The 21,938-nt window shown below is 40.3% G+C and overlaps 1 protein-coding gene and 1 long non-coding RNA gene across 7 annotated transcripts in view; one reads left to right on the top strand and one right to left on the bottom strand.

Annotated features, from left to right (window-relative positions):
- The window catches only part of chl1b (cell adhesion molecule L1-like b), a 61,739-nt gene that overhangs the window by 34,801 nt on the left and 5,000 nt on the right, over positions 1-21,938 (top strand). The window contains exons 3-27 of one of the 6 annotated variants that reach the window (XM_042407616.1): positions 908-1,016; positions 1,220-1,410; positions 2,009-2,131; positions 2,736-2,906; positions 3,180-3,206; positions 3,432-3,543; positions 3,848-4,029; positions 5,278-5,409; positions 6,755-6,895; positions 7,802-7,913; positions 8,211-8,377; positions 8,458-8,623; positions 8,742-8,866; positions 9,225-9,326; positions 9,648-9,845; positions 10,057-10,127; positions 10,918-11,140; positions 12,712-12,827; positions 13,080-13,284; positions 13,419-13,541; positions 16,730-16,909; positions 18,130-18,159; positions 19,050-19,121; positions 21,181-21,288; positions 21,494-21,655. In XM_042407616.1, coding sequence (XP_042263550.1) covers positions 908-1,016; positions 1,220-1,410; positions 2,009-2,131; positions 2,736-2,906; positions 3,180-3,206; positions 3,432-3,543; positions 3,848-4,029; positions 5,278-5,409; positions 6,755-6,895; positions 7,802-7,913; positions 8,211-8,377; positions 8,458-8,623; positions 8,742-8,866; positions 9,225-9,326; positions 9,648-9,845; positions 10,057-10,127; positions 10,918-11,140; positions 12,712-12,827; positions 13,080-13,284; positions 13,419-13,541; positions 16,730-16,909; positions 18,130-18,159; positions 19,050-19,121; positions 21,181-21,288; positions 21,494-21,655 — 3,348 coding nt within the window. The remainder of the gene's footprint in view (positions 1-907; positions 1,017-1,219; positions 1,411-2,008; positions 2,132-2,735; positions 2,907-3,179; positions 3,207-3,431; positions 3,544-3,847; positions 4,030-5,277; positions 5,410-6,754; positions 6,896-7,801; positions 7,914-8,210; positions 8,378-8,457; positions 8,624-8,741; positions 8,867-9,224; positions 9,327-9,647; positions 9,846-10,056; positions 10,128-10,917; positions 11,141-12,711; positions 12,828-13,079; positions 13,285-13,418; positions 13,542-16,729; positions 16,910-18,129; positions 18,160-19,049; positions 19,122-21,180; positions 21,289-21,493; positions 21,656-21,938) is intronic. The other 5 variants (XM_042407611.1, XM_042407612.1, XM_042407613.1 and 2 more) reach the window with 5 other exon arrangements.
- LOC121894776 lies at positions 8,067-8,483 on the bottom strand. Its single transcript, XR_006095604.1, has 2 exons — positions 8,392-8,483; positions 8,067-8,282 (listed from the first exon to the last, which is right to left on the bottom strand). It is a non-coding gene; the product is annotated as an uncharacterized LOC121894776 (long non-coding RNA).

The raw sequence follows: 21,938 nt of genomic DNA, 5'->3' as shown, positions 1-21,938 counted from the left end.
AAAGATAATTCCCAAACTGTTGACTGTTTTCGTTTTGTTTATTTCCCCCCGCTGCCATGGATTTTCTAGTTTTAGGTCATGTAAACAGTAAGTGCACTCTGCCATACTGTAGCTGGTATTAGTGACATCCTCGTCTCTCTTCTGTTAATCTCCTGGCTCGCTGTCGAGCACAGCAGCAGCTTTACTGACAGCCATATGTGTTGGATCTGAATCTCATGTGTCATCTGTCATGACTCCATAATACTGGTATTTTAGCATCATGGCATTTGTTTTTCCTTTACACTTAATCAAACCATTAATGTGTGTGTTTTTCACTCTTAGCACATGTCACAACTCTGTCATTATAAGATCATATCAGACCAAAGTTTTATGCCAAAATGAAACATCCAGTCTAAAAAAATGACCGAATCATATAAATGAAATAATAACAATCCTATTTTAGCGATTGTGATGAATAAAGTTATTGATATATGGAGAACAAAGTTTTGGGATAGAACTCTGGATATGAAAAACATCATATTAAAGTGGTTCCCAGACCGAATGTCAAGACCCAAATTGTCCCAAGATGAATCTGAGTGGTCACAAAATGTTCTGACTTTTTTGCTTTTTTCTTGTGAAATGCTTTCACCACTTTTTACTTCTAAAAATCTTTCCAATGAGACAATCTAAGAAGGAAAAGTCACTCTTTGCTCGGCCTTCTCACAGCCCATGTCCTCACTAAGACCTTATAACCTGTAATGAGGGGCCACAACTAGATATTACTTTGTTTGAAGGGGTCACAAGCCAAAAGGGGTTGGGAACCACTGTCTTAGTATCATGTTGAATATGAGATGATTCTGAATAGAGCTCTTTGTTGAGCCCTGTGTTGTGTTTCTCACACTTTCACGCCTGTTTGTTTGTTGCCCAGTTGAGCAGCTGCCCACCATCACCGCTCAGTCGCCCAGCTCTCTCATCGCCTTCCCTTTTGATGAAAGCTTCCCCATGACGTGTGAAGCCAAAGGGAATCCCGAGCCAGAGTAAGTACCGAGCTTTGCATCACTTCAGATGGGAAGAGGAGAGAGAGGATGGAGAGTTTGTTAGCAGCCAAACAGACAACAACAAAAATTTCCCATCAATTGCTCAGCATGTTGAATTTTGCTGCTTCGCAACTTTGAAAAATGAGCATACTGCAGTCTTAGCTGAGGGACTTGACATTTCAATACTGGCTCTCTTTATGTAGATTCAGGTGGATGAAGAATGGCCAGGAATTCGACCCCTTTCTAGACCCCCGTCTGATGAAAGAGGAGAATTCTGGGACCTTTGTGATACCCAATAATGGGAACCTTACTGAGTACCAGGGAACCTATCGCTGTTACGCCTCAAACAAACTGGGGACTGCCATATCGAAGGAGATTGAGTTCATTGTACCCCGTGAGTTACACACATCTGTGCCTGTGCATGTGCATTGGGCGGGGGGGGGGGGGTCTCTGTTACAGTGCTTTCAAAGTGACTGTGTAATGACTGCACCTGACCTCTCCATTGTGAGCTTCTCATTGTATGGGACGTGGCAGAAAGTCATTGAGGCTCCCGAGTGCTTCACCCCTCGCAGCATCTCATCTATATCTCTGTATTGGAGAAAGCATCGAATGTGATCTAGCCTCTCCATCATTTTCTTTGCTACATTTTTCATTTTTGTTCCCAAGCACAGTACATAAATTCTCAAAGAAAATCCACTCCGAGGGCGACTTTGACTAAATTTGGCTGGGCCTCAACCGCTCAGCAGTGTTGACAAGCCACACATAATAGTAGTAGTGATGTCTGTTTTGTTTCTGCAGGCCAAGAACTAGGAAAAAATCCCATAGAATTTACTGAATGATACAGAGGCCAACAAGCACATACTATGGCTCACACAGAATTCAAGAAAATGATATTACTGCCATCTTCTGGAGAGAGGGAGAACTGCATTATTTGTTTTATTCAGTCATGTCTGTCTTCATTTACCCACTGCAGCTTTGGTCTGTTTTTCTAGATGTCCCCAAGTTTCCTAAAGAGACGCTTGATCCTGTTGTGGTAGAGGAAGGTCAGCCTTTTACTTTGAAATGTGAACCACCTAAAGGAATACCTCCTCTGCAGATCTACTGGATGACTATCAGTAAGCAATATCTCTTAAAATATATTGGTGTGCATGTTTGAGCTCAAATCACGTATTTATACCTATGGAAAGGAGACATTTATTCTTACTCATCAGGAAATATTTGCGCAGTAAAATATTTCACATTTTTAAAAATTCTTCTGAACTGTTAAACCTCTTAAACCTCATTGGTCTGTCAGTCAGTCATTACAAACTCAAGCTGTGCAGCCAAATGTTGTTCAGATTAAAAGAATGTCATTTAAACTTTCAGCAGAGATCTTAAGGTTTCTAAACATACCCAATATACCAGGTTGAATTTTGGGGAAATTTGTTTAAAATGATGCACAAGACGCCTGGAATATTTCCGTTAGATGGAAGCCAACTTTTTTTTTTTTGATGATTTCACTCAGTTCAAACATCATATAGCTTCAATTAAAAGCTGGAACAAGATGTTAAAACAAATGTAATAGTATTATACATGGTAAAATAAAATGATTTTTCTAATCTTAAGAAAGGGTTCAAACAGAGGTTAATGTTGTCAGGCTGATATCTTTCTCTCTAGTAAGATAAATCACCAATATTACAGGCTAAGCTGTAAATGAAATCATATTTTTTCTGTGCTTAGATCTCCAGCATATAGAACAAGATGAGAGGGTGTCTATGGGCCTGAATGGAGATCTTTACTTCTCTCATGCGGTGGAGAAGGACAGCAGGAGAGACTACTGCTGCTTTGCTGCCTTCCCAAGAATACGAACCATCGTTCAGAAGACCGCCATGTCTGTCATCGTCAAGACAAGTAGGTGTCACCCCAGCTTCTTTGTTTTCCTCTCAAACCAGCATGATGCAAACTTTGATTTGTGCTTCAGAGCACTGATCATTTTCAACATTCTCATTGATATACATATTCATAGCTGCACTTCAAAAGCCATTTGAGTGTCATCCTGTCTTGTTTATGTGCATCTTCTCAGTTTTATGTTGTGATTTTGATCTTGATGTTTGTCATGTTGCATCCACATTTTCCTCATGTTCATAGTTTTTTTTTTGTGTATCTCATCCAACTCCATTTCAGAAAAAAGTGACATGAGTCCTGAAACTGGTGAGTTGAAGTTCTCAGAGTAACACACCCCTGTTTTGTGCACTTTTTTTCCTGATACATGCGTGAATAGCCATGTGCACAAGGCAGGTGTGTGAATATAAACGTATTAGTATATAACATCTTTGTAAATATAAAAAAAAAAGAACTGTATATCTGGATTTCTGCAATTCCTGATGTGATTTCTGTCATACTTTCTAATGCATACTTTCTATTATACTTCTTCAGCCAATGCAATCCTGGACAGGAGACCCTCTCTTCTGACGCCCTCTGGTGTCAGATCAGAGACACAGCTGGTCAAAGGAGAGGACTTGAAATTGGAGTGTATTGCTGAGGGATTGTGAGTAATACTACCTGTTTAATTAATAACTTGAGTTTTTTTATTCCCATTTTAAGAATTTTAGTCCAAAAACAAACCAAAACTATTTTAAAATGCTGTCATGAGTGTAAAAGTGATTTTGGATCACTGTAAGCTATTTGCTTATAAGACTTGAGGTTTGAGATTCACTATATTAATGTAGAAACATCATACAAACATTTGGTAATGTTGTTTCTGCATAAATAAACATGAAATCCTACATTTTCAGTCATGTATAGGCAAAAATAGATGTGTAAATAGATATGTTTTGCCCCCTTTCTGTTAGTCCAACTCCACAGGTTGAGTGGGTGAAAATTGGTCACGAGCTTCCCATAAAAGCAAAACTGGAGAGTCATGGGAAACTGCTGATCGTGCCGAGAGTTGAACAAGAAGACAGTGGGAAGTACATGTGCAAGGCAAAGAATGCACTCGGAGAAGCCATCCATTACTTCACAGTGACAGTCGAAGGTAACTGCAATGTTCCATGAGGTTGTAGTGGTATGAGCATATCTGATTCATGTAAATCTCACAATAGTTTTGAACTAAATAATAGACAATCTTTCTTTTTTATGATCCTTTAAGAGCAGCAACATTAAGTTTAGAGTAAACTGTAGGTGTAATGTGGCTGTTTAAGAGGATGTTACAGAAAGGTGCACTGTTATGTAGGCACATCTCTGTTGATGCAAAGCCAAGAGAAATAATAACTGGTATATACTGACATGACACTGATGTGGTTAGGACTGAAATATTGGCTCCTGAATAAATCTCAGTGTCAATGTGAAGTTGTTACTTTTCACACATTGTGTAGTTAACCACACTCTTCTGCCGTGTGGTTTCTTTCGCTCCCTGCTGTGTAAGAGCTGCAAGTATGATTATTTTCAATTATCAATTAAACTGTAGATTATTTTCTTAATTAATCATTTTGTCTATAATATGTCAGAAAAACAATGACAAAGGTTGGTTAGAATTTTATGGTAACATCTTTAAACGTTTGGAATTTTTTTTTTAATAAAAATAAAAATAAAATAATTATTTGTTATTAAAATAGCTGATGATAGATGATGTTATTTACTGCTGATCAACTAATTGTTGCAACTACATTTTGATTATTTTCTCAATTAAGTGTTTGGTCTATAAAACTCACGCTGCCATCTTCAAATTGCTTGTTTTAATTAACCAACAGTCCAACACCTAAAGATATTCAGATTTACTATCACATAGACAAAGAAAAACTGCAAATCCTCACATTTGAGAAGCTAAGTCAAGGTAATGTTTTGTATTATTGTTTGAAAAATTACTTTAACAACTAATCAATTATCAAAATGATTGCAAATTCATTTTCTTTTGATCAACTGATTAATCAACTAATTGTTGCAGCTCTACTCTGTGCTATGGTGGACTTTATGCCATCTGTGTCTGTAAGTCCAAAACAATGTATGATAGAAACTTCATATTTAGACATAATACCTACTGTATGCCAACAGTGATTCTGACAAGACAGTGTACAGCTGAAGTGCCTCTTGTGCCTCATGTCAGTCTGTCATTGGTGAACTTGGAAATGTAGACTTTACTGCAGCAGGACTCTTGCATTGAATAACACATATTGCACAACTGTTCCCGTGATTGTGTCTGCTGTCTGTAACTGCTTAGTGTCAGCTTTATTCTTATACTGACAGTCATCAGTTTGATAACATCATACTGACTGTGTCTTCCCAGAGCCTCCAGAGTGGGTGTTTGAGCCTGAGAGTCAGCTCAGAATGATCGGCTCAGAAGTGCTCATCAAGTGCTCTGCCAGTGGGACTCCTCAGCCGACAATAACGTGGAGGGTGAACGGTGTACCTCTGCAGGGTCAGTCCCACAACAGTCTCCAGTTAGATTCATTATTTAAAACCTTTCGTCTCAAAAATCACGCAACAATTTAAAATCACAAAAAAAAAGCTAAATATCAATGTTGTTTCGCTTTACTTTCTTAATACAACATATTAACATAACAGACAACATAGGGATAGAGAGTTAGTGGGGAGGAAGGGCAGTGAAGCCACAAGTACTCAGAAGGATGATGAAGGAATCCACTTAATCCTCAGCTGTCACCAACTCAGGATTCTTTAAATTGAATTCTCTCCACTGGGATGCAAACATGATATTGAAGAATAAGGAAACAAAGTCACACCATGTTGCCACGCTAATCACACTGATGAAAATGGTTAGGCTGCATTCAGACCTGTGCAGGTTTTATGCCATACAGTAAAGATAAGGGCTGGAGTTGTTCAGAACTCTGTAGTGATAAAGTAGTTGTATTTTTCTTTATTTACAGTGTATTGTGCATACTACTATACCATTAATTTACCAATGAAAACATGCAGTTTTTAAAAAAAGTCAAGAAACAGTCTAAGCTGATTGCCGGTAACATGATTAACAGAGAAGGAAAGAGAAAACCATACTTGTGCTGCACCATATTGCTCTGCTGATTTTCTCAGATTTTTATAAAATGTTTGCTTATTTTGTTATGAATTACTGGGTTGAAATTACTGACTGAAAATTATTCAAAGAGCACAAGGGGGAAAAATCACAATCAGCAGAAATAAGCGGCTGGTAAGAGGGGGATGCAAATAGCATCTCTTAGTCTTAAGGGGTCATGTGCCATAAAGGTTCGGAGCCACCACGACATTTCCAGTACAATGTTCAATAAGTGCAAATACAGTACACGGACTTTACTTAACCATCAACAGGATCCAGATAGTCCAGACTGCTGTGGAAAAACAAATATCAATAAAGGAAAGTGAAGTGAGAATATCTGTCCTTTCCACAGTCTGTGGTATAGTAACAAACCCAAAAGGGGGCCTTTAAAATGTGTATGTTGGTGTATATATGCAGGAACCTGGTTTGGAAAAAAACCTGTTCACAAGCCAGGGGAAGATGGAGGACTGGAGGTCAAGGAAGTTGGAAGTGATAGGTTATTAGCTTGGAAATGAGGAGAAACTGTGGGAGAAGGGGCCAGAAAGGGAGGTGCAGTCAACCTGTAGTAGCCAAGTGAAGGCTTGAATCATCAAATCTGGGGGGATTCAAGTCTATACCAATTTATATTACTTTATATTTTATATAATTATTTATCTTAAATGTAAAAATGGTATTGCAGCATGAATAATACCTTGAACACTGATGTTTTGTTGAACTGATCTTTGATCTGTTGCAGAGGCCCCTGCAGCCAACAGGAAGGTTTTTGGCGACACAATCACTTTGCACAATGCCCAAGCATCTGACAGTGCAGTCTATCAGTGTGAAGCCTCCAACAGACACGGAAGCCTTCTGTCCAATGCAAACATCATGATTATGGGTAAGTGAGACAGATTTTAGGTCTGTGAGCTGTGATTCTCATCAGAACCATCATGTTCTTATCAGGCACACGGAAACACAACCTATGGATTTGTTATAAAAAGTATTTGTTTCACAGTGTTAGCAAGTGTTAGACTTTGCAGTTAGTTTTGGGAGACCGCTGAGTGATGTGTCAGGGTAGAGAGCTGGCGCTGATGTCGGCATATGCCCATAAAGCAGCGAGGAGCCAAGGGAAGGAGGGCTGTCTGCAAACTGTACTCCTTCATTGAGGCTAGCTGCTCTCCCTGTGGAGCAACAAGCCTTGTTCACTGCCATTTATATGCTAACAAGTTCCCCCCAGTTCCATACTGATTTCAGTGCCATAAGACAAACATGTGCTGCTTTACAAGCGCAGATTAAAAAAACGAAAGACAGAATGTTGCTTTGCACAGATGTGGGGAATTTGTTCTTGGTGACAGAGGAGTTAATAAAGCTGGACAGTGTCTGAATGCTAAGTCCCAGCTGCTTCCTTTGTAAACAATTAGGAGAGACAGACCATTTTAATGGGAGGCTTTGGCTACAACTGATAAGGTGCATGCGCTTGGCTAACTCATTATTTCATTGTTTTCTTCTTTGATTTGATTTTCACATTCATGTATTTCTGACAACCTGACAGCTGAATCATTTTTTACACAAAGGAGCCTGCAGTTAATGCACAGCAAAGGCAACAGTATTTTCACCTCATTTAACTCACTATGTTCTAGCTCATCCCATTCTAGTTTTATTTGGTTTTAAACTGCAAACCTGATCTATCTGTAGTACAGTAGTTCAGGGCCACACCTTGTTTCCTCCATGGCAGCATTAGGGTGTCTGCTGTTTTCCTAACAACCTCAGACTGATGACTCCAATCTACTGCCGGTCTTTGCAGATCTGCCCCCCATGATTTTGACCAAAGAGGGGAGGGATTACTCTGCTATCGAGGGTAAGGGAGTGATTATGCACTGCAAGGTCTTCAGCTCTCCCCCATCTACTATCACTTGGTAAGTGCACAGTTTGTTCCTGTCTCCCTCACACCAGTAGAGAGCAGTAGATCTCAACTGGTCAGTGCATACAGCCCTCCTGTACATTGTTTCTTCATCTGTGAACCTGCTGTTTCTTTAAAACACGCCAAAATAACCCCCATCACTCAACACTAATGTTCTATTCAGCAACTTTTATTTCATCTTTCCTGCCACAGTGCGATGTTTATCCCTTTAGACCGCTGAGGTGTTCATATTTAATTTGACCTGAGTGAACTTTGAGACTTAAATGGCTTTTATTTTCTGAATGTTTAACAGGAGCAGGGATGACTCTTCTGAATCCGTGGAGGGACCGAGGTTTGCTGTTCATGACAACGGGTCGTTGGAGATCTACAGCGTAGAAAAAGACGACACAGGACAGTATACATGTTATGCCAAGAACACAGAGGGGTCGTCTGCCATTGATGCCATGCTCTATGTAAAAGGTAAACAGTTGTACCTGTAAAATTGTTTGCTGAGGCTCTCAGTCCTTGAAAAGTAACTAATACAGTCCTGCCTATGGAAGATCCCACTAGAATAGCTGTGGCCCCGGAGGACCTGAAGATCTTAATAGGTACCACGGCCCAGCTCTCATGCCTGGCAGAGTACGACAAGTCCTTCAGCAACGACTTTGAGCTCCTGTGGGAAAAAGATGATATGGAGATAGCCCTCAACTACACTGAGAATTCAAGGTAGGATACTGGATTTCATTATATTTTTCACAACATTGCAGACTTACTTTCAGCTGCAAAGTCATTTTAATTTTCAGTTTTGTCAATCAATATTGCGTCTCTGTCTTTCTGTCAACAGATACTTTGTGGAGGACGGTATCCTTCAGATCATCAATGTAAGCCACAGGGATCAGGGTGTCTACACATGTGTGGCAAGAACTCCAGTGGACCAAGCCATAGCCTCAGCGTTGCTCATGGTGTTAGGTAAGCCAACATATGAACAATATTTCTGCTCGGATCCAAAAGGATCAGAGACCTCTGATGCTACATTAATGTATGACACATTCATGGACAGATCAATATGTCAGGAGGCCAGAGCAGAGCGTGAACATGCAAACCGTGACTTTATTAGCGAACTGTTGTGTCTCAGAATAGCCCTGAAAGATACTGTTGACTCCAGATCTAAAAGAAACTGTGGTAGCCTATGCAGCCATGCAGCCCGTTCCACATCCTCTGGCTCTCGGGACGATTTGATTGAACATTTGCTCCCTTGGCCTTTTTTTGTTGCAGAGATTGATGTTTCTGTGATTTTCCAAAGCTATGTTGTTGTGATGGTTTTCAGATGTCCCTGATGCACCTGAGAACTTGGTACTGTCTGAACACAAAAGCAAAAGTGTGAAACTGAAATGGATCCCTGGGGACGATCACAATAGCTCAACCACAGGTAAAAAGGAGCATCCATGTGTGCAGGTGTCATACAGGACATACCGAGTCAGTGCATCTACCAGTCTGTGGTATTAATATGACATGCACATTTTTGGGCATCATTCTGCATGTAAATACATTTGTTTGATACCATCTTGTACAATATGAATCTATTATTGATTCATCCAAGCATGAATTATGATTAATCTCTCTGAGGAATATACAAGCCCAGAGCAGGGTTTGAGGAGTTTTCTGCACAGCTGGTGGTTAGATAAGCAATCCTTTGGCAAGAACCATAGTGGTGAGGGACTACTCTGATTGTCTTTCTGCCTGTCAACAGAGTTTATTATCGAGTATGAAGAAAGCCAGTGGGAGCCAGGAAACTGGAAGGAGCTGCTCAGAGTACCTGGGAACCACGGCTCGGCCATCCTCAAACTCCACGGACACGTCGACTATCGCTTCCGGTTGTCTGCTGTTAATGCTGTAGGGAGGGGTCCTCGCAGCGAGCCCACAGAGAGATACAAAACCCCCCCTTCAGGTCTGAAGCGTCCTCCTTTCATTGTTTATACTTTTTGTTAAAGTCTTCCAGGCCACTCGAGCTACCAACACTCTGTGAACTTTAAAACACTCAGACCTGCTACATAATTGATTCCACTCTTGTTGAAAATCTGCTCTCTTATGTGCCTATTTCACTGGAGATTTCTTCCACTAACAATGCAGACAAAATCTATATTCCTTCTTTTCCACAGCCCCTGACAAGAACCCTGAAAATATCAAAATTGAAGGTCATTTGCCACATGAAATGGATATAAACTGGGAGGTAAGAAATAGAGTTTAGGCTTTTACTATCGTCTTACTGCAAATTCTGTAATGTGGGCTACCTTTACATAGTGAATTATTCACATCTGCTACAGTTTTTGGAAGTCAAAGAATTACTGTAAGAGAACAGAGAATAAGTTTTATCAATGTTTCATAAGGAATTATCAATAGAAATTTAGGAAATAGAAATGGCCCACTTTTGATATTTCATTCAAGGGCTCAGAGCCATTTTCTGGTATCACTCTGAATGAGTTTCTATTGAAAGCTTCTCATTTAGCTGCTTTGATTAGAAAGAGAAAGTTATGAAAAGGAACATTTTCTTTTAACACATACAGTAATATATTCTGCTTTATTGTAGAAAGATGAATCTCTCCTTTACTTATTATCTGCTTGCCCTGTCGTGGTAACGTAGCCCCTGAATCCTGGATTCACGAGCTCTCCCACTGTTAATGATTTGCTTTTGTGGATAATGGTATCTCGTTCTATTTCTCACGGGCTGACTTCTGTGAGGAGATAAATCTTTTCATCTACAATGTCTTAGCTATATCAAAGAAAAGCCTCGCTGCTAGACCAGGTCAATTGTTCCATTGTTTTACCAGATAGCAGGATAAAACACTGCCAGTGTACCAAGCACAGTTCACTGGGCTAGCTTGTCATTTTAATCCCACAGAGCCAGTGACATTGAGCGATGAAATACAAGAAGCGTCTTATGCAATTGTGAAAGTCTCTATGAAACCCTCCACACCATTGTTCTTCCTTTTCATTTTCGCTTTCTTTCTTCCATCTTTCAGCCCTTGTTGCCGATTGAACACAACGGTCCCGGTCTGGAGTATAAGGTGAGTTACAGACGACAAGACTTGGAGGAGGACTGGAAGGAACACATAGTGAAGAGACACTCATTTGTGGTGAAGAACACTCCTACCTTTGTGCCCTACGAGATCAAGATCCAAGCCAGGAACCACCAGGGCTGGGGCCCAGAGCCAAAAATAGTGACTGGCTACTCTGGAGAAGACTGTGAGTATTGATTCTTTTCATTTAGTTTAATGCTGAACTAATTAGTATTTTTTATCAGCCATGGATCAAATTACTGTAATGTGGAAGGCATCGCTTGTAATGACAAACCCTCAGAGAATTATGACCTAACTCTGCAGCTCCTCTCAGCTTTATGAAGCTGGGCTTTACTTCGCTGTTTTGGTTTTATCCCCTTAATTTCCAGCAACAACAGGCAACTGTTTTCATTAAAAAAAAGTTCTGATAAACCCACTGTACACTTGCCTAACACCAAACCGCTGACAAAGTTAGCAGCTAGCTAGAATAGAGAAGCTAAAGACAGATATTCCTAGCAGGAGTTGAGGTGGAGACTACAACAATGCCAATCATCAATGCCCAGAAACACAACTCCAAATGAATGTTAAAGTGAGACTATGTCATTTCTGAAAGAATATATTATATAAACATATTGTGTATATATATCGGAGACTGCTCTCTACTTGTACAGTTGCTGCATTTTAGCATGTCACAGATAAAGGTTTCATTATCCTGTAATTGCCACTATTGGCCACAGTGGCCACTGTTTAGCAAACCTAGTCTTGCTTTAATGTTGCTCCCCTTCTGCTGTGTCTGGTGTGTAAATAAGCAACTGTTTGCCTTAACAATTTTGTAAGGCCATAATATGTCAGACATTGTGTTATTCAGCTTGATGCAGCATAAGATTGTCTAACCCCAAATGAGCAAAAAAATCAGTAATGCAACTTAAAAAAACAACATTGTTCACAATATTGTTATTCAGATATTCAGATATACAAAGAAGAAGAAGACTGTACCTCAAAACAGAGATATCATAGATTTTCTGTTAAGGCAAAATCAAATTTTGTTGAGAAAACTTTTCTGCTGCTTCTACTGTCATAAACTTAAATAGTTTCTAGGTATATAGATTCACAAAGTTTCCACTTACTGCAATTTTGAGTTGTCAAAGTAGCCAGTGTCGCTTTGCAGTTTTTTTAATATGTGGTTTAATTAAAATCATTTTTTACCCTCTCTGCTTAACTTTGATATTGTAACCTGCATTATTCAGGTGGACTTGCAAGCTTTGTAATTTCGTTGAGATGTTTTATACTCTGAGTTTGACTTGGACTTGGAGTTTCGAGGTTATGTTCTGTAACAATTACAGTTTCCACAAGAGAAAAGCACAGAAACCTTCTGTATGTCCTGTGTTTAGCTTTCTTCTGGACTTGCCCCGAGGAGGTCACCTCAGGTCATGACCCCTCTCTCATTTGTGTCAAATGTGGTGTTAGGAAATATAGTATATGACCCCTTTAGCTCCTTTAACTGTTCAATGAGGTAGAATCCTTTTTTTAGGATCAGCCCTGTGATCATGTGCTCACTAAATGTAGCTAGTTAGTGTAGTTTTTTGATATTTTATCTGCTTTTATTTCTGATATAGTTCAGCATAAATATTTCAGATTGAGTTTTTGTCATGATAACTCAAACTGGTCTGTCGAAGTTACAAATCTTGGCTCTGGCTCTGTTTCTCCTTTTCTTACTTGCAGCATGCTGTAGATTCTAATATGTGTTTGCCTTTGCAGTTCCCTCTGCTGCACCTGATGATGTAGCTGTGGAGGTGATGAACAGCTCAATGGTCAAGGTTAGCTGGATGCGTGTACACAAGGACAAGTTACATGGACATCTGGGAGGCTACAGGGTAATACCTCAAAAACAGACCTTTGCTTTTAGACACAGTTTAAAAGGAATGGCCCTGACCTTGCTCTAAACGTTTGCTTCTCTCACCCTACTCTGTCTCCTTTACTCGGCCAGCTCAATGTTTTCCTGCACAGACCACCAGCAAAAAACACATAATAAATCATTCAGCATTCTTTCACATATACATATGTATGATCTGTAAAGTTTGATCTCTCTGCTTAGAATGGCGCTGTGTGTCTCTTCTATGATGTAGATAAACTGGTGGCGTCTACGCAGTCTGGCGGATTCAAAGAAAAGCCACGGAGAGAAACACACACTGATGTTCCCCGGGGACCGGAACCACGCTACGGTACCGGGAATAACACCCTTCTCTGAGTACAGCCTCATCGTCATGACCTTCAACGGGCGGGGCAACGGCCCCGGCAGCCATCCCGTCAACTTCAAAACCCCAGAGGGAGGTAGGATTGTGGAAAAACAGCATGCAGTATATTGATTCACAACTACTGAAGAGAAAATCTAATAATAGCCAAGGAAACTGGGTTGCAGAATTTGACTGCTTACTGTGTGTATTACCTTTTTTTTGCCCCCACAGTCCCTGAGAAAAATCCTGTTTTCAGGGTCACAGATGTACAGAAGCACACTGTCTCTCTGGTCTGGGCCCCGCCATTGGAGCCTAATGGCATTCTCACCGGGTACTTCCTTGAGTATCAGCTGAGTACGTATCCACTCTCCTCATACTTATAGTAACTCAGATATAATGGTGATGCCTCCTTCCTGCCACAAGAAGATATTGTTTTTTTCCTGTGTTTAATAGTGTTTACATCCCTCTGTTCCTTTTTCAGCTTGCACCCTCTTAAGAAAAAGGAAATTAAGTGTACACAGAAACGCACAGGCCATATATTTCAATTTGGAAACAGTGTCTCAGTCATGAATAGCCTCACTGTTTTAAATGCACAGCCTCTTCCTCCATATTGAATTGTTCTGTATTGATACAGACGAGTATGTGCAGTACTTCAGGAGCGTATCGGGTGAGAAAGGAGGTGGATCTTTGGCCTGCTGGTGATTGTCTAACCCATGATCCTCAGCAAGGAAAGGAAAACCATTGTGCTGCTCTAATAGGGCTGGGGTCATAGTGAGGTCAGAGCATGTGTATAGGAAACATGTCAGGGTGATGTCTGCTAGCCTGTGTGTCATGATCATGGTTTGGCTAGTGCTGACCAAGGCCACTGTGTCACAGTCTGTTTGGGTCTACTTTTACTGACCCCATCCTGTCCACAGGGGACATCTTCACTATAGCTCAGAGTCCCAGAGGATAACGTCACTGAACACTTCCCTCATGTGCGCACATTTTGCTGTCCTTAAACTAAAGTCAGAACGAAGCTAACGACTAACTTCCAACAACGTCTTAGTGCCACATTTCCCGGCTAATTGAGTTTGATTTGACAGTGGCACAAGAGGGCCAAATGTCATAGCGTATTTCAGGAGAGGACATTTTCATTGTGCCACAGCAATAAAGCTGATGGACTCTTTGAAGTGTGACTTTTTTTGAAGTCCCCTTGAAGGAAGTCATGTGCGAAATTTTGAGGATAATGCAGCCAGCTGTCAGCGTATCATCAGTGACACAAGTGGAATCTCAAGGTGCAGCACAGCTGTTTTAGGGCTACACCCATCAGCAGCCTTTAATAGCTTCACATCTCACAGGTTTTCATAAAAAGGCTGATTGTCACATTGTTTAGCACACTGACCACACAGGAATACGAGAGTGTTTAAACAGTTAAACTAACATGTATCAAGTTGTCGACGAGGAACGTCAGTGAAACTGATGATAGATATGTAGGATACATACAGTAGATGTGGACATGATGGAGGTTTTTCCTCTACCAGTACACTTGCTAGTGTTAATAATAGCAGATCAATAAACTCATACAGACAAGAATATTTTAATTTTTAACATTTTCAGGAAGCAACACGGTTTATAGCATATTTTAAGTTAGAATTCTTTTATAAACCACTTCAATTTCTAAATGTAAAGGCTGAATGTATGCCAAAGTTTCCCTCGCCATTGAGTGGGTGGTTTGGTCACACTGCCTTAAAGAACTGCTCAGCCACTCCAAAGCCTCGGGCAGACTGGGCCAGTATAGACTAAACAACTAGTCTGCTTACCTCTCAGAAAGTTAGTCACACTTGACAGGGCAAATATAAGTGTGTCAGAAAAGCGAAGATTAGGGCTCACACTCAATCCATTCTGTCACTTCAAAATATCTTTCCTATTTTTCCAGTGCATTCAGCATGAACACATTTATAAGTACATGACTTGAAATGTATTTTTAAACCAAACAATGAATAATTTCACTTTATTTGCAATTGTATATTCATGCAGATTGTTCCAGGCACATTTTTGGACACTTCTGACCATTTTGTATTAGAGTTACTGCAGAGCAACATATTAAGAGTGGACCAAGTGGAGTTCAAAAGTGCACTGATCTAAAATTTCTACCTAAAGGGGAGTTTAAAGTGACCTTGGCTCCAATTCATTCTGTTTTTCTTCTCATTAAACTCACTTCAATTTGACTCTTGGTCTGTTTCACACTACACAAGGCCAACCATATTTGGCCCAGTACAAATATTGTCTGAAGTCAGTGGAAGAGCCAAAGTCTGCAGCCTTCAGCCAGTTCACTCTATAGGATCATATGCACCAGCTGTCAGGCACGAGTGTTTCCGGGTTGGTGAGAAAGTATCCTTCCGAGGGTAGAAACATGATGCTTTTGGCCTCTTCTCTATAGCAGCCTGGATTGCATAATTTACTAAAAATGGATCATTCCTGTCCCTAGAAAAAATAAAAAATGTGATAACTGATAACAGTGGGCGGTGTCCAGGCAGAGAACCAGACCAATACATACTTGTCATTGTTTCTGTTGCCTCCTACCAGAGAGACATAGCGCCTCTTTCACAGCAAAGGTCACCTCAGCACCTGCTGTGTTTGTTTTTGTTATAAAGAGCATAAATGCCACCTCTCTACCTGCTGGGCTGCTTTACGTAGTGAAAAATGAGCTCAGATCACAATGTAGACAGAGTGCAGACAACAACAGCACAAAGAAATTCAAGTGGTAAATGTGAAGATGTCATCTATTTGTTCAATTCAAATAAAATTGTTAAGCCAAAATTACAAGTTGTCTTCTTCTCAAGCAAAAAAAAAAAAAGCAAATGCGCAAACCAAAATGACAAGTGACATTTGATTTCTTTGACATCGCTGAAATGTCTTGTGCTACTCAGTCTGAGGTATCTGGAAAGGGCAATGGTTGGAGAGTTTTTGGCTCCAAAACAGAGTGCTGAAAGTTTAACATCTTTGTGTGTGACAAAGTACATGAATCACTTGTAACCATTAATTTACAACCTTTTGGTGACACATTAGGTTACATATGATAAACAAATAAATATGAAATGAATATCACATTTATTTGTCAGGGACTATGTAAAGAAACATGAATCTCTTAAAAAGTGAACCCTAACCCTAACCCATAACCCTAATATTTTGTAGATTTACTAGCTAAGTTCCATCTGCAGGTAGACACAAACACTAATAAAAATTTGTATGTAACACGATTGTAAGTGCAGGGAATGCAGACTGTAAAATAAAGCAGTCATTTGTCACCCCTTTGTCACTGCGAATACAGTTTAGTTACAGGGTATGAGCAAGGTAACAGTAAAATGGCCATAGCTTTTGGAGACAGTACACTACCATCAGGACAAAGCATTACACTGGTCGTTTATTACAGTATAAGCACAGGGTGTGAGGTCTGTAAAATCATCCCCTGTTCAACCCTTTCTCAGTGTAAAAAGACCTAGGGAAAGCTCGAGCTGTAATCTAAAGTTTTAACTTTCTTTTTCCATTTTTATATTTAGTCAACGACACAGAAGAAGTGGGGCCACTGCAGACAGTAGATATCAGCAATCCCGACACCACCAAGTGGATTCTGCGTGACTTGGAGCCTGTAAGCAAATACAAGTTCTACCTGCGCTCCTGCACCACGGTGGGCTGCGGACCGGTTGTCAGCGAGGAGTGCACCACCACCTTAGAAGGAAGTGAGTGATGGAGGGTCCAGAAAGCAATTGACTGGATAAACTAGTGTGTAGGTGTTGGTTGGTGAGTGTGCTGCTGTCTAGGAGAGACAATGAGAACACAGATGAGCTTTGAAGAACAGAATTGGCTCTGTAGAATTCAGGCTAAGTGAAGTAGGTGACAAAGCCATTTCACTATTTCAAAATAGCATTGAACGGGCGAAATATGATATATGCCTGGGCAGCCAAGCTTTTCATATCTCCATGTAAGTAATTTTTGTGGATAAACAATTTCATATGGGTGTAGTGGAGGTTTTCATTTGTCACTGTCATGAGAGAGCAAGTGCTTATTGATTGGACGGAGAGCGCGAGCTATGAAACAATCAGCAAAGAAAGAAAATTGCTTTGAGCAGTGGGGAAACTGAAGGTTTTGATAGTGAATTGTGTAATCATGAAAGAGTTGGTGGGTAAGTCATCATAATGAGCCGGCTTGTAGCATGTAATCTTTTCTTTTCAATTACATATCATTTGTTGAGGACCGCACGCCATACCTCAGCCGCCTCAAACTCAAGTCATGCTTCTGTGAGATTGTGGGCAGTGGTATGAATGATTAGACGGGAAATGAAACTGCATGTGGATTTTACCTGAGTGTCAGTAAAAAAACGGACTGCAGCAAAGGATGCTGTCAGCATAAATAAATGGGTGGCGCTTTTACATTACTACTAATTCACCACAAAGAAAGTTAGTATCTCATTCAAGTTGTGTTATGCATAAACAAAACGCGCAATACTTATGTCGAAACACACTGCAGGTGTTGAATACAAGCGATTATTTAGTGTTTACTGGAGGAATCCTCACAATCACAGAGAAACTTAATTGACTCTGAGGGGTTGTTTATTTGCGTGCTGAAATACCAGCAAAAATGATTACAGGGAGAAGAGCTCATTCTTTATGTATTGAATTGTAATTTTGTGGCACCATTACGTGTGTGTATGTGGGAGAGTATTAAGATTTGAGCATGAAAGTTATGGGTGGCAACTATCATCATACGTGTATGTCAGCATCATTTTTGTTAATTGCTCTCTCTCACGCCACTAAAATGTACATTGCTTTAAGCGTTACCTTTGATCATACAGTGTGTATTGTAAATGTGTGTGAATGCCTGCTTAGCAATGCAATGCTTTTCCCCCCTCTCTGTCTTTTTCTGTCTTCCTTTTCCTTCTCTCTATTTTTTTTTCCTGCAGCTTCGACTTTGGCTTCCACTGTCGGCCTCAGTATGTAGATCTGTATTCATGTAGATACTGTGGCATTTCATACCTACACATACAATTTCACACTGCTCTGAAATAACAGGAACATTTCATTTTTGGAATTATATATGTTTGAATGTGGTGTATGTTGGTATGACATGTTCAACAGTAATGATTATTACTTTAGGTAGTTGGTGCATGGTTAGATTTAGAAAAGTGGACAGGTGTGGCTGTTGAATAGGCCTGAATAAATCATCAGGTTTTGAGTCTTTGATCAGTTGGACACATTATATTTTGCCTGTAGACAATTAAAAAGCTCCAAACACTGGGCTCCTCTGCAGATAATTGACCTTGTCTGCTGTTTGCCCTTGCCATCAGCAGAGAGCACTCTGATGCCTCCTTTCATTAGAAAAATGTCAACTTCTTCATATATAAAGTTTGTGGCTTCCTCTCTAATAGCAATGGTAATGAGTAACCTAATTATAAATTTGTATTAATCTTGGCTCATTAGTGACTGTAAACGAATATTGACTTTTATCCTAGCAACAGAAGACCCAGTGCAACATGTCAAACTCAAGCTGAGGAAATAAATGAAGCTTTGAGAGCTAAACCCAGAGGGACCATCAGACACGCCACACATTCATCGTTCTTTCTTTTAATGATGTGCAAAAAAGGAAATTAAGTCGATTTTACGAGGCAAATTAAGTCAAATTAAATATCACGTCTCACCTTGCTGATAAACACATGACATGTATTTTTATGACTCTAGTTTATGTTTTGTTGTAGATATATAGTCCTTGTGAATAGCTACTAATTTTAGAGTGTAGCTGGAAATAGCATGCGTGCTAACAGTAGAATGTAGTGCCCCAAACTCTACTCCAATTGATAACCACCAGATCTGTCTTTCTTTTCAGGCAAGTCAGCTTCCCCCTCACCTCCAAGCACTCCAAAGTCCCCAGTGACCAAACCCACTCGTTCCACCATAGGTAGAGCTGCAGCACATCCCCACACAACAAGCATATAATAAAATATCAAACAAACCATTTTGTCAGAACGTTTTGCAGTTGCTAGGTGACGTAATAACTCCTTTGGCTGCTGGCTCAAAGTAAATTAATGACCAAAACAAAAATGTGAAATACGTATGTACAGCATTATGTAGGTTAGTTACTTACTTTCATGTTTTGTTTTGGTTTTTTTTGATAGTCGATGTTTTCAAGGGCTGGAATATTCAGTGGTGTTACAGCTTACAAACTGAGTGATAACAGATCCATTTTATTGTTTGTCATACGACAAGTGCTTACTGATGAAAAAACTGGTTTTAATTTCCCTGCTGTACCACCGGGAAATCTAGGATACTAGATCTATATCCCGACCCGACAGTGTAGCTGTAGAGAGCAGTCACTTGAACGGGACAAATATGTCTAATTGTCAGTGATTGATTTGTTGGGCCCTGGTCCCCCTTGTACACGGTAGCATATTGACCCAACAGTCACCTGACATTTCCATGTAATCTTCAACTGGGTAAACAGCAACACCGCTCTGGGACAAGGAGTTGTCCGGGGCAGCATCTGAGCGGAGAGAAAATGGTGAGGAGAAACATCCTCCTGGGCCATGCAGGGGAGGTGTGAGCTCATACTGGGAGGGTGATATTTACAGGACACTGAGATAAGTGGATAAGTGGAAGCTGTTGAAAGCTCCTATATCAGAATATTTTCTGGCCTCTCCTTCTAAAAAAGCCTCCTGACTTTGAAGGGGCGTCTTCCAGGGCATCAGCACCCTGCTGGGTGAGCAGCTGCTTTCTGCAGCATTTAATAGCAAGCTGAGGAACGCGGTGACAAAACACGGCAGCCAGCCTTAGGATATTTTTAGCGCTGGGGCCTATGTCAGTCGAAGTCATCATGCAGTTCCAATGATTGGAATTACCATAGTTGCAGACTAATCCATCAACATTAGTCAGAGAGTGTCATTCCCTGTAGTTGGGATGGGCAGCACAGGCGCAGGTGTCCTTGTGTGCTGAATTATCACCTGACCAAATAATGCACCTGAGCTGGAGACACAGCAGAAGATTTGCATGTTTGCCATGGGGAAATGAAGTGGATTGTGCTTTGTTGACTAGCTTAGACAGCTGCTGTCAAAGCATACTAATGATGCACATCATTCACCACATTATTAGACTTTCTTTTTCTTCCCTATTTGGGCATCAAAAGGCTACATGACTCGATATGTCTGATTTAGATGGAGCCAAGTACACATGAAATCTGTTGACACCTTTGCTTTTAAGGCAAAAAACATAAACGTGATAAGAAATGAGTTTGACCAGTGCTGTTCCTTCTTTGGAGCACTGAGGTCATGACCTCTGTGTTGGCTGAGGGTTTTAACATCCTGAGTTGGAGTTTACACTTTATAATAACATATGGTGGGTTTTGTTTTTCATTGTTGTTATAATTGACAGTTTTTAGGCAAAAAGTATTAAACACAAAATGATGAAGATATTTGGTATTTCCCTACTGAGATTATACCACAGCGGTGTGAAGAAGGCTTTGAAACAGCATTTAGATCATCATATAGGGAGATAAAATTGTAGGAAATATAACATAACAGTAAAATTAATGAATAAAACGAGAAAAAAAACAGACAATCTCTAAACTAATGCTGACCAGTGTGGGTGTGATACTGTACGTCAAGGGTAAAAGAATTATAAAAAACTCAGATATCATGTTTTTTTCCATCTTCTTCAAGCTCTCTGCGGATTTTCATTTAGCTTCACAGGCACCACCTGTTATTCCATTTCCATATCCACATTACTCTTGTCATGTGTGCTGTTGAGAGATTCACCTGATGTCTCCTCTGTCAGACATAATTGATGCCTCCTTACAATAGTGTTAGGAAACAGAAGAGCACGCTGGCCTGTTTCATAGAAGGTGAAGAGAAACATCCTTCAGCGTGTAATGACAACACTCCTAACTCCTCCATGATGGCTTAGATGCTGCTTTGTCCTTTACTAACCCTTCTTTCCAATTTCTCTCCTTTCTCATCTTGTCTCAGTCCCGGCCCTATTGAATGTTAGCTCAGCTGTTAGTGACAGCTTTGCAAATATCAGCTGGATATCTGGAGGAGAGCGCACAGAGTTCTATATTGCATATATGAACAACCGTAAGCTCATATCACCGTTTTTTCTTGTTAGTTTCTGGGCAGAGTGATTTTGTGTCAAAGTAGAGTCTGCAAGTGAAGCATCTAATATCTGTGTTGTGTCTAAAATGTGGCCCTTCATTTCTTTTCATTCATATCTTCAATATATAACAGTAGCTGTGTGTTCTCATGATTACTAACCCATCCTGATCATTCACCCTCTACACAGGTGAGGGTCACTGGAATATATCAGAGGCCTTAAACGCATCTAAGACCTTCCACATCATTGACGGGCTCGAACCTGGGACTGAATACACTGTGCGCCTTATGCCTAACCGCTGGCTTGATAATTCTAGTATATTTGAAGATGTTATCACAACCAGGTCCACAGGTGAGGACCAAAATAGCTCAAGCTACAACAACAAAAAAAAAAAAAGGATAAGCGTCAGAACTCATTGACCTCTCATTTAACAGAACGGAGGTGCACCCAGCGCGTCCTTGAGTGGTGACTCAAGCCGCGGCATGTGGTCCTCCGCGGTGTCACAAGGATTTAATTTAGCTGTGTGGACTCACTGAGAGGAATTATATTTGTACATCGTTCCTTACTTGATTAATTAGACAAGCGGATTAGCTGTTTAATATTAATATTGGATCGTTTCCATCACCAGCACGCG

This window comes from Thunnus maccoyii, chromosome 3 (assembly GCF_910596095.1).
Source record: "Thunnus maccoyii chromosome 3, fThuMac1.1, whole genome shotgun sequence".
NCBI classification, from domain to species: domain Eukaryota; kingdom Metazoa; phylum Chordata; class Actinopteri; order Scombriformes; family Scombridae; genus Thunnus; species Thunnus maccoyii.
Note: the sequence above shows the minus strand (reverse complement) of the source record. Positions and strands in the feature narration are given on the sequence as shown.